Source organism: Myripristis murdjan, chromosome 17, assembly GCF_902150065.1.
Source record: "Myripristis murdjan chromosome 17, fMyrMur1.1, whole genome shotgun sequence".
In the NCBI taxonomy this organism is placed as follows: Eukaryota; Metazoa; Chordata; class Actinopteri; order Holocentriformes; family Holocentridae; genus Myripristis; species Myripristis murdjan.
In genome coordinates, this window is record NC_043996.1 from 11,114,588 (window position 1) to 11,127,300 (window position 12,713).

The 12,713-nt window shown below is 40.5% G+C and overlaps 1 protein-coding gene across 1 annotated transcript in view; it reads left to right on the top strand.

Annotated features, from left to right (window-relative positions):
• The window catches only part of colec12 (collectin sub-family member 12), a 32,340-nt gene that overhangs the window by 11,253 nt on the left and 8,374 nt on the right, over positions 1-12,713 (top strand). The window contains exon 3 of the mRNA XM_030073661.1: positions 9,347-9,469. Coding sequence (XP_029929521.1) covers positions 9,347-9,469 — 123 coding nt within the window. The remainder of the gene's footprint in view (positions 1-9,346; positions 9,470-12,713) is intronic.

Consider the following 12,713-nt stretch of genomic DNA (forward strand, 5'->3'; position numbering starts at 1 on the left):
TAAGTAGGCATAGAGCACATTATGTACATTTCCACAAGTTACAAGTCAGAGGCTAGATGATGCAGTGTCCATGTAGATCAATAAGACTTTCTGTGTCTCTCTCCCTCTCTTTGTGTCCCTGAGCTTCACATGGTCCTGCTTCACTTGAAATGACCTCATTCTAACATGCCAGCACTGGAACATGAGCATAAGGAGCCAGGGGGTCTCTCTTGCTCTCCACACAGGCCAATAAAAGTAGTTTATGGCCTCCATGTTGTTTTTCTAAATGCATGCATGTGAATGATGGTAATCGAGAAATCCCTGCCTTAAAGGGGGAGCTTGTCCTTATTGAAAATGTCCTACATTGTGTTTGGAGATACACTGTTCCAGGTGCACAGGCTGTATGAAAAGCTGGCATTAGGCAGTACTGTGGACGAGTAAGAACTCCTTGGAATTCAATGCGTAAGTGTTTTCAAACCCTGACTCACCATTCGCCTCAGCTGCTTAAAAGCAAAGAGAATTCAGTTTTACAGCAGTGTTGTGCAGAGGTGTGCTTTCATTTGCTTAATGGATTCTCAGGCTTGACTTGTATTTATCTTCCAGCATGTTAAGTGGAACCACGGCGTAGTTATGTTGATTAGTCCCTTGCCAGCACAAGGCTGGGCTGAATGTTTTCTCCAAGTCATGGTTGGCTTGGGCTCATTCTTACAGCAGAGTTTTAAAATGTGGCCAAAGCTGAAGTGCTTACAACCAGAGATGTACATTTTGAATTATTAAGTGTGAATGAGATGTTGAAACATAATTCATCATCAATTAGCATCTTGTAAGTTCAGTGTGTGTGTTGTGTGTGTATTTGTGAACTTAAGTGTGCCCTTTCAAGAACATTCCTCTTTCATAATGTAGATGCAGGTGCTATTTGAGTCCAAATTTTACAGCTTACCCCGGGAATATTAATTCACAATTCCACAAAAGACCTCCTGCCAAAACCACCACTGCTTGCCAGCCTCTGTTGGAGCTACATCTGATCTTGTATTCCATAATGCAGTCGATAGTTAACGCTTTTTCCCCTACAACTTGTGGCAGCAGATGTGACTCCAGCTATTCACTCCAAATCTCACAATCCACAGTCTGACCTGTGGACACACATTGTGAGCCTCGATTTCAGTCTTTTATGGAAACTGCTGACAGGAAGACTTTGTTGATATCCAATCCTACCTTACAAAGCATCCCTATTACAGTGGCACGGCACTGTTTATGAGGCATTGCGTGCTTTACAGTCAGACTCTTCAGATTAAGATAAATGACTTATTTATCGTAGTGTGTCTTCCTTTAACCAAGCACAGATGGGATGACAAAACCAGATCTAATCAGCTCCACGTCCACTGCTTCACTGGAACCGAATCCCCATTTTTATAGACCATCTAACAGTTTTCTCTACCAATTAGGCCCTGTTTTTGCCTTTTAGCACTCTGAAGAAGCAGCAGCCTGCTCAGCTAACAAGAAGTATGCCATAAAACTTTCCCTTAAGACGGAGATCTGTTCCACTGTTCCACTAAAGGAGAGCATTTTTTCCTTTTGCACTTTTCTGTCAGCGGACACTCTGCTGTCAAAACCAAATTATTGTCGAAGTTTCCAAAGTATTTCTCTCTCTTTTTTTTTCTCTTTTCTTTTCTTTTCTTTTTTTAACATGACTTGCACGTGTCTGTAACCAGGCCAGTGTCCTGCAGGGCCTGGCTTCTATGTGATCCTTGTAGTGAAGACTCATCTGTGAATGTTTTTGCGTGGCATGTGGAGCAGGTGGCAGCCAGCAAGAAGTAAACACAGTTGCTTTGCAGTGAAACACGGATCAAGGAGAATTTGAGCACAAAATTGTGAATATTGGCACAGATAACAGAGGCTTAAAAATTCAGCAGTTGCAAGTCCTTTCTCAGCCTCCTAACTGCCTTTATTATGCATTACATTACACTACACACATTGTCGTTGTTCATACTATAATAGAAATAGTCACGAAAAAAAGTTAAGAAGGCACAAGAGGAGTGAATCTTAGGCCTTAAAGCGACTCAAAGTCATTCTCAGTTCACAATTGGCAATTTTTGTTGAGACGATTAAGTTCCTTTTGAGTGTATAAACCATAAACTGAATCATCAATTCCATTCAGTATGTCCATCAGATAAACACATGCAATATACAGTACAGGACTATGTTTTTCCTTCTGAAAGGTGCACTAAAAATGTTATTCAGACTTCAGTTCAGTTCAATCCAAATCACTTTATCTGTTCCCAAGGGGCAATAGCAAGGACACGTAGAGTAGTACAATTGGTGAGTAGCACTTAACAGAGAAAAAAATAATAATAAAAAGCAGTGATTTAGAGTTACATGGTCGATTCTACATTGATGAGTCTACATAGTTCTCATGGTTAACCTGACTCACTGATAAATTACATGTTTTCACGTTTTATTTTTTTTTTTTATTTTTTATTTTTTTTTTTTGTCAGCTGAGTCTAAAGGGTCCTTACTTTAATCATCTCTTGTCAGTTTTGTGTAGCGTACCTTAAAATGTGAAAAATTCAGACAAAAGAATCACTCATACATTTTTTTATTCTAACAAAAAGCATAATTGACCAAAAAAATTGCATTTCATAGTATTTTGTCACAATAACAAAACATTAGATCTTATTTTTTTAAGAATGGTAAATACTAGATTCCATGCATTTCACATCAGTTCCATTCAGAGTCAGAGTAACTTTATTTCTTTTAGCAGACTGATGCCGTTGAATTGGTGGGATTCATCATCAGTGCATGGATGTTACAAATGAATGGTTACAGTCAGGACTAGTCAGCCCTAGTCTATAGCGGTCAGTGAATTCCAACCTTATCTCAGATATATTCAGGATTGAGAGTTGGTAGCTCACTGTGTGGAGTGTATTTCATGTAAAACTGGCGTTAAGCTGCAGTGGCCTGGGGTTGTTTCCAGCCCAGACCCTTTGCTGTATATTGTGCCCTGTCTTTCCTCTCTCTCTGCACTATATGTGTCTGATAAAGTAGAAATGCCTAAAATGTTTTTTCAAAAACTAGATTGAGGGATGATAGTGAGCTCAGGAGTACATCTATATGTCCCAGTATGGTGTTTATCTTATGGTCTGTGGCCACAGCCTTCAAAGGATGCTGCTCTGTCAGCTCTGGGTAGTGTGTTTGTATGAGAGGGGGTCCATCCTGTTCAGACATACAGTCCTCCATACATTACCTTTCTCTAAACAGCCTTAACATACAGATCTCTGACCACAAGCCGCTGATATCTTTACATATCAGAAAAACAGTCATTCTACAAAAACATCCATCGCACCAAAATACAGGCAGTCCACAGTCCTTTGCCGCTCGTTCTTAGAATCCCTGACATGAAAGGATGATGTATCAAATGTTTTCATGCGTCCTTTGATTTGGGTCCACTGTAACAAGGTCCAGATGCTCCAGAGGGCCAGTCCCAATTTAAAGTGTCATAAACCTGTTAACGGCAAGTGAAAAAAAAAAAAAAGCTGCCATTGCGTGCTAGGCTAGCTCAGCGATTCAAGGACCCTAATGTTTTGGTAATTTGTCTCAGTGGTAACTTCCCCTGCCGGAGAGTGTTTACTTGTTAACATTCCATTTGGAGGCTGTTAATGCTGGGGTTGTAACAGGGGCTACAGAGGAGTCCACCGTGATGACCCCATGGCACCCCGTTTGCTGAATGATAGGTTCAGCAGTCAGGTTGTCTGGAGCATAAACTCAAAAGCAGCTCTGTAAAGCCACACTAGCCAATAATTTATGTAAAAACACACATGCCTCTGATCAGCGTAAGTCACAGAGTAGGGCAATAGCAAATAGCATCCCACCCCCCCATGTTGAGACCTACAATTTGTTTCCGTAAAGTTCTGGTGTTGGGCATGGTCGATTTTCCGCCCACAGGAAGTGATGAATCAAAACTTAAGACCAAAATACAAAATCCAGACTCAGCAAGTGAGCTCTGTCCACAGAAAGCTGGGCTCAGCAGCATTGAATGTTTTGCCTCTCTCTGTCCCCTTTTAGTGTTATTTGGTCTAAAGTGACCACAGAGCAGCTGGGACAGTGGTAAACATGAGTGTGCTGCATGCAGTTTATTGACGTCACATTAAAGGATTTGTGGAAGCTAAAAGTTTTATAGCAGTTATCACTTGTTGCCATTTGGAGCCGCTAATGTGCAAAGTTGCCTAGTGCAGCTCTAAAAAGCCAGTTGTCTTAAAATGTATGTAAATGTGTGTGATTTGACTTTAATTGTATGAGACACTCTATAAATTTGTTGGACAGTTTTATATAAAATGTCATACAGTAACGTTTTTTTAACTTTTTTTTTTCATGGTTGGCTGCAATGGAATCCTATCCCAGACCTTCATGGTGTTATTGCTGAGTTTTACCCGTTAAGTTATATAAGACCACTTGGATTGAAATCATTTATGTATATGTGTTTTGCTATGTAACACAAGTGAAGTAATGAAGAAATGAAATGCAAAAAAAAAAAAAAAAAAAAATCACTGTGATGCAAAACTGTTTTGTTTCAGAAATTTTATTTCATGCTCAATTGCCCACCTTGGCATTTATGTTTTACACAAATTGGTGTGTTTACTGTTGGGTGTGCTTTGGTCTGTTGAAATAATTAGCAAACCAAACTGTTATAGCACAAGGCTATTTGTGATAATTACAAAGCCATGCAACTACTAGATAAACGAAGGTAATTCAGAGCCTTGTAATTGTATGCTTGACTTCATATCCCTTTGTAGACGAGTGTCTGTACCACACAGTAATAAAACGGATCAGGGAAAAAATATAAAATGTGTTTATACTCTGGAGATTTAGGACAAATATGCAATATTTGCCAACGTTTTATGGCTGACCTGTTTGTCACTTTTGGCCACTGGCTTGTGCCCATACACAGCCTTCACATGATGCAAAGTGGAAGGCTGGGAAGTGAAAGCGTTCCTGTGGTAGCCTTACCCAGTTACTGTATATAACAGCGTTAACACTGCACACAAAGGTTCTTCACACACAAAAAAGTCTCTAGTCTGTACAGGCTTTCTTTGTGTTGCCATGGAAATTTCCACTGCCAACCGGGAGTGAGACAGGGCATGCAGGCCAGTCCTATGGCAGGTACATGGAATAAGGGAATAAGTGTTAGGATTTTTTTTTCTTCTTCATTTTTGACTGACTCACAGAGTCCAAATGAAATACAGCTGTTTTACAGACACCACAGTAAACTGCCCCCATCTCTCTCTCCCCCTCTCTCTCTCTCCCTTATGCTTTTTCTCACTCTTGGTTTCTTTTTCTCTCTGCCCTTTATATAGTGGTTAGCTCATTAACAGTGATAAAGCGGAACTCCTATAACATGCACTTTACTGAGTTTGAAGCACACAAACAACTACCTTTATGTTCCTAAGAGTGGGCACACAATTAGTGCTCCATATGTACTTGGAGTACTTACACTCTTACTGTAGTGCATCTGGCCTGCGAGCTGCATATAGTGCATATTGCTAACGGCAAATGAAAAACTTCTCAAAAGTAAATTGACCGGGTTTCCACAGCCCAAAGCTTAACTGATGAATTGCTGTATAAACCATCAATTCAAGCAAAAACAGAGAAACCGTCAGAACTGGCAGAACAAGGTTTTCACCTGATAGCAATACTATATGAAACACAGTGTCTTCCTCCATACCTCCGCTCCCTCTAGGTTTTTCTGGTATTTATTCACCTCTTGGGGATTGTCTGGCCAGATTCCAGCTTGTTGATTGGGACGCCCTGGCTGCAGTCCAGTTTCTGTGGCCTGTAGAGCTCAGGCCCCCCTGTGCTCTGCACCAAGCCAGTTGGGTTACCAGTGTGTTTTCACTTAGCTCATGATATGTATGTGTCAGCATGTTTATGTACTGTGGTATTTCATGCACAGACAGCGAGCGGCCACAATGGTTTTATGAATATGACATTTGACACTTATTGAGTAATGAGGTGCATGAAGGCGGATATGTCAGTCAGGCCTGCTCAAATCATATTTTCCAAGAAAAAAAAAAGAAAAAAAAAACACTCTTGAGCTTGGAATCTTAAAGTTCTATATGATGCTCTTTTATCAGAACTGAGTTATTCACATAGTCAGGATGTTTGAATGTGATTTACGCTCTCTGGTCTTATTTTAAAATAAAAAAGGGATCTTTAATGGTTGAAATCCTTTATTATGATTGCCTTAATATTTTGCCACTTACTGTAAAGTCCTATGTGGCAAAACCTCAGCCAAATATGCTAAAAAAAGCCATTGAAACATTTACTATATGGCCCACACCTACAGTAAAATTGATATGAGACCCAGTTGATTTATTTGTCAAAGCTAAACAGAGACAGTGTTTGTCTGTTTGACAACCTATTAACAGTTCAGTTCAGTACAGAGAGACCACAGAAAATGTCTCATTCAGACCCGTGCGCTACGAAGTTATTCTGTCTGTCGGTTAAACTCACCACACTCGGAGCAATTTTGGCTGAATTTGGTTACAATTTTGCCGTCCCAGACAAAAAAAAAAATGACATTGTGGGCAAGATGTCGTTCAGAGTGACAGGCTGGGGAACAGCTGATCATGTGACCCTGTATTAAATTGTAGACTCTAAACAAGTTTTGGCAGTGTAATAATGTTTGAGGTATAATCATGGAGTATGGCTAATGTTAAGATGTGGTTATGACTCAGTAACTACTAAGAACACAGCAGGCAATAATGACATACTGACCAATATACAATATTTAAACACCACATGAGCTTGAAAAGAAGTCCAAGTGCAGCACAATTTAGCAAGGCAAGATCCCATCACACAATCTGACAATTTTTAACATTCTCACCCTAATACAACCTTTCTCTGGACTAAAAATCCCAATATCATCTGGGATTTGAGGTCAGTGTTAACAGGTCAGCCTGCATCTCAGTCCTGCATTCTGGACCCTGAAACAGTCCTGGGTAATTAGCGGCTTCAGCTCCCAGCAGCGTCGATGTAAACAAGCCCCCTGTTCATTTGCAGCCTGTTTAAGGCGTAATTGTGGGACATGCGCCAAATTTTAGGAAGACAGTCTTAACCTTAGTGTAACTTTAAGCCGTGCAATATGATAAATTACTAATACATCACCATCTTTTGGATATCAAACCTTGACTTATGTCCATAGTGTAGCTGTAATGCTATGTTTCAGTCAGGAAGATTGTGACACTAGTTGACCCAGAGGTAAAAATATGCAGTCCAGGACTTGTGCTAGTGTAAACACTGTAACCCACTTGTTTTTGTGTGGGAAGTCCTGGGTAGAAAAACACAGGGTTGGTGGAATAGGTTTGTCTGTTCTTTTGAGTTTGTGCTACCAAGTTTTGCAAAGATGTTACTGGATGAACTGTTGCGAAACACCAGGCATACTGAAAGTCAGGGTGATCCTATTGGTTGGGATGATGAGAATGCAGTTGTGCATCAGTGATCCTGCAGGAACAACAAACAACATACCCATTTACCCACACATGTGATCCCTGCCACTAAGTGTTTTTGAAGCATGGTCCTAACTTTGATACACACAGAAATACCACGTCCGCCTTGCTCTTGACCCAGAGCTTCAGACTGCCGGCTGCTTGTTTACACGGTGTGATGTTGTGCTTCAAGCAGCATGTGGTGCTGCCTGGTGGGGGGGCTCTGATCGAGCTCTCCGAACATGAAGCTCTCAGTACACATAAGGACAACAGTGGCCTGCGTATCCACGTCTGGGTCCACGGCTGGGCCTCTTTGAGGCGGTCAGCCATGATGTTTTCACAGATGTGTGGGTCCAAGGCTGAGAGGCCAAACCCCCATCTGCCCCTCTGGTGGTCTGGCCCATCTCTGACTGAGAGGGAAGCAGCCTCCTATGGCTCCAGACCCAGTCCCACCACGAATGACGTGACTGACCATAGATTAGCTGGTTAAAAGGGCTGCCAGGAGATAGAGCCAGGCCTCTGATACTGTTTGGACGGGGAAGTCAAATGAGGATGTGAGTCCAGCTGTGGAATGTCTGCAGCTTCTCCTGGTGGAAACAATACCCAGAATACCGTGGGGGACATCTCTGCCAACAGCCTGGTGCCTTTCGTGGATGATGTTGCTTTAAGACATTCTCTGCTATCAACAGAGATGATGCATTATATTGCAATTGATATTGTTCTATTTGTTCATTTCAAGATCACTGCAGTGGTTCATGAGGAAATAATGATCCATCAACATTCCATTTTATACTAGAAAGGATGAGCATAATTTTTGTTCCAAATTTGAAACATGACTGCAGTGGTCCAACTCAGGAATTTCTTGTGCAAATTGTTGATCTCATTTCCACCATTCACGGTATCATGTTTATGACCTTGAATTGCCATGGGGAAACAACCAAACTGCTTAAAAAAAAGTGTTTATTTCACAAAAGAAAAGAAAAAAAAACTCATTCCATGCAGTGAACCATGCAGTGTCTTAGAAATACATTTAAGTCTTGTTTCAGGTTACTATCAGTTCAAGATCTGGTTGTTATTAGCACAATTGAAGTGTATTCATAGTTTTCCAAAGCATTGTTATTGCTCTGACTAAAACCGTTGCTTTCGTCAGCTTCCTGTCTGGTATAGGATTACAGGTTTCCATAAATTCTCCCTCCCCAGGCAAATCTGATTAAAAGACTAGTCCAGCTACAGAAAGTGCTTTATTGCCTGTGGTGACTATACCAGCTGCCCTCTCGCTCTGCTTGCCAGAGGCCACTGGGTCAGTTTCCATGAAGTCAAGCAAACTTCCTGTTCATATTACAATCCATAATGTTAAGCATCACATAGTGTGGGTGATTTTCAAGGAACTAGCTCCGGACCAGTGAAGATGAGTATTGCGAATGACTAATCATTTCTCTGCACTGAGGTAGTTTGAGGTTGAGGGACAATGAGGAATGACAAAAAACGAGAATGGTGCCTTTCTGTTTTGTTTCTGTCCCTTCTGCCGTATGGCTAACACATGTGCAGTTGTTTGTATTCTAAAAAAAAAAAGCTACTCCGTTTCATAGTGAGTCCTCTTGCCTATTCATGAGGGCAAATGTTTTCAATTGACACTTGGCGAAAGAGAGGCACAGCTTGTTCTTCTTTAGAAATGCAGAACTCAAGTCAATGATGAAAAGGGAAAAAATGTCATTTTTTGAATGAAACAGCTGGCAGGCTTTTATAAACTCTTTGTTCCAGTTACACAATTACATTACTACTGATTCTCAACATTACATTCTTTCTTTAGAGTGAAGAAACATGACCTGAAGCACTCCTTACCTTTATGCATCGACTATTAACATGAATGCTGTTGTGTGTTGCAGGGATCCAGGAGGGCACGGAGTGCACCAAGTGTAAAAATGACTGGGCACTGAGGGCGGCCATTGCACTGCTCTATGTGCTGTGTGCCCTGCTCACCATAGCAGTGGCTGTGCTTGGATACAAAGGTAAGTAGAGATTGAAATCAAAGATACAAGTGCCTTATGAAATGAAAGTGTTGCCTGTTTTTCATGAGGTTTGAAAGGTAACTTTGATCTGACATAGACAGTTTTTCTAGCACAAGTAGCACTGTGGAGATCCATGGCTATGAAATCTTACATTAAGTGCTTAACTGCTCAAATATGAGAAAGTCAGGCAAGAAGCTCCGAACTGTAATAATAAAGCAGTTGCATTGCCTTCATACAGTAGAGCATCTAGGCAGTATTTTTGATGGTATATCATAAAAGTAAAATGACTCATAGGTCAAGGTTTTGAACCCACACCCATTAGATCTCAAGGACAGTGTCTTATAGGACTACACCAGTGGTTTTCCATGTTAAGCCAAATATCCACAAAATGTGTAAACTTCACATTTATATGATATGAAAATGAACTTTCAGAGACTCCATCACTGTAATAAAGTCGTCCACATTAGTTTTCCCAAAAGCAGCAGCACTGTTGTGTTTTGATGACTTGAAATTGGGGCAGAAATTGGGGCAGAGTGACCGCAGCCAGTTATCAGTTCTGTGGTTTATGACTGGTGACAACCTTGTTAGCCACAGAAGCAGAACATTATAAGCTGGGTGTTTCGACAAAAAATTCAAATTTGAAAATAGAGGGATTTCAGTTATAGCTTGAGAAACCTTTAGCATCCCTGCATGATTTGCAAAATGGTTTGTTGCAATGTAAAAATGTGGGAAATTGAGGTGAATTGGCCAAACATTCAAAATCACTGGTATGGTCCTTCAACCACCTGCCCATCCTAGTGCTGAAATGAAGGACTGCAGGAAAAGCTTTAAAATTGTCTACAGATAAATTATTATAAGACCTATTGTATATCAATGATTTATATGTTGTTTTCTCATTTGTATTTATCTTAAACACAGTGGCACCTCGTATAACTCAACAATTAATTTCTTGTTGTCTTTTATTTTACTATGCCCATTAACAGTTTCAAAACTTAAAAAAAAAATAAAAAAAAAAAACTGTGTTCAATCAGAAATAAGCAGGTCTTGTGAGTTTTTTGTCTTCATTTTGTTTTCAAATTGATTTTAAATTCAGTTCCAGATAGCATTAAAAAGTTTGACATTCGGCTTTCTGAAACCTGCTGATACCCTGATAACTTAGAAACTCTGAAAAGAGTACCAGTGGAAAAAATAAAATTCACACCTTTCATTTGAGTCTACTCACCCTGCCAAAGGCTGTTTGTCATGTTCTGACTTATTCTCACCTAAACACCCAAGATCTTAAGGAGTGTCCCATGACACCCATGAGGATGCACATCCACTGAATGTTGAGTTCAACACTTTAACCATCAGTGGAGCATGGAGGATCAAACCTGATGCTCTTGTACATCAGTGATGGTTTCACATGTGAAGTTACATGTCTTCAGTGTGAGATTAATTGGCCATCAGTCTTAGCAGATGCATGTATGTGTCATCATCATCATCAGCAGCAGCAGCAGGAGGATCCTTCATAGGACTTGCTTGTGTCTACTGTAAGCTCAGTATGTATTCATATAGGTTTGGTTTCCACATTGTTGCCAGCTCAGTGTAAATTATTGCTTCACAGTTATAATATTTATGGGTTCATACTGAGGTATGGGGTAAGATGTAAAAAATGAGAATTATCGCCTTAAATTCCTAACTGACATAGCCAACGCCCCTCAACCCCCAACAGACACTCTCTGTCTGTCTGTCTGTCTCTCTGTCTGTCTGTCTGTCTGTCTGTCGTCTGTCTCTCTCTCTCTCTCTCTCTCTCTCTCTCTCTCTCTCTCTCTCTCTCTCTCTCTCTCTCTCTCTCTCTCTCTCTCTCTCTTTTTCTGAGTCCTGATGTTAGTTGAATAGTCACATTACTGGCAACAGAATGAAAAACTATATCCAGCCAAGTCAGGAGAGATCCAGCCTCTCCAAGATTTACCACTTGAACAGAGACTCCCTTGACAGAATTAATTGTTTATTCTCAGTTGAGCTGCTATTTTTCAGAGCTTAAACAAAGCCTCGGATAGGAAACACATTTCTTATGCAATGTTGTCCTTGTTGCAACGTTTTTACTATTCTGACTCTTTTCACTATTCTTTATCAATCCTAACACAAGCTGTGTTACATAGACACAGGAAACCATCCTAGATAGTATCTCCATGGCTATCACCATGGAATGCATTTTGTGTATCGTCCCAGATTAAACATGTCCTAACAGATCATGATAAATTAGAGTACAACGAGTAGACCCAAGCAGCATGTGCAGTTTTGTAACCCCAAGTGAAAGAACAGAAAGCCATACCTGTGAAAGTATCCATGAGCCAAATACTGAACGCTTACCTTCTCCAGGGGCACCCCAACCTGTCTGACCCCAACCAGCCAGCAAAAACAATTTCCCCCATGAGGGATTAATAAAATAAATGCTCAACAAGCTCAGATCATGCCTTGCCAGTACTGTTTGTATTGTTGCAGGAGGCACTTGATGCTCTTGGTTAGCATGGAGCCCATGTGAATTTGATGGTTTGGGTATAATGTCTACCAGATGACCATGCAGCGACCACCCTGGCTTAACAACTCGGAGGAGATTTTATGGCTTGGTAGCAATTTGTTGTCTCATGAACCACAGGTTGACTCACAAATGGCTGCAAGTGTCCAAAATTGTTTGATTTCGCAACAAACCAGTGGAAAGTGGGTTTTGTGTCTTGTATTTCTGTTGTACAGCATATACACATAGCACCTACAACCACAGCTAATTTAGTTGGTTTTGTTTTCTATTCCTTTTGTTAATTGAAATTAACTATACATACATATACACATCCACACACACGCACACACACACAAAAGAAGGGGGAAGCCCGCACAAAGTCAGGTGCCCAGCACCAAGATCCCGAAAAGATGGACAGGACACCTACCCAACAACTAGCAGTTTGTTTACTTATGTCACTGCACATAAATATCAATTCCATATCATTTTAACACAAATATCATTTCCATGCTATTTCAACTTAGATTTTACATATTTTAGAGAGCAACCTGGATGCAAAATGCAGTCAGTCATCATTCACTTGTTGAGCTACATACAGAAAAAAAAAAAAAAAAACAATAAAATAATAATCTCCACCAATAAACAAATCTCCACAAGAATGTGTATCTAGATGATGATGTAACTTGTTCAAGAATGACCTAACTGAAGTCTAAGGACCTTCATGTCCACTGTCCAAGTTTTGAAGAG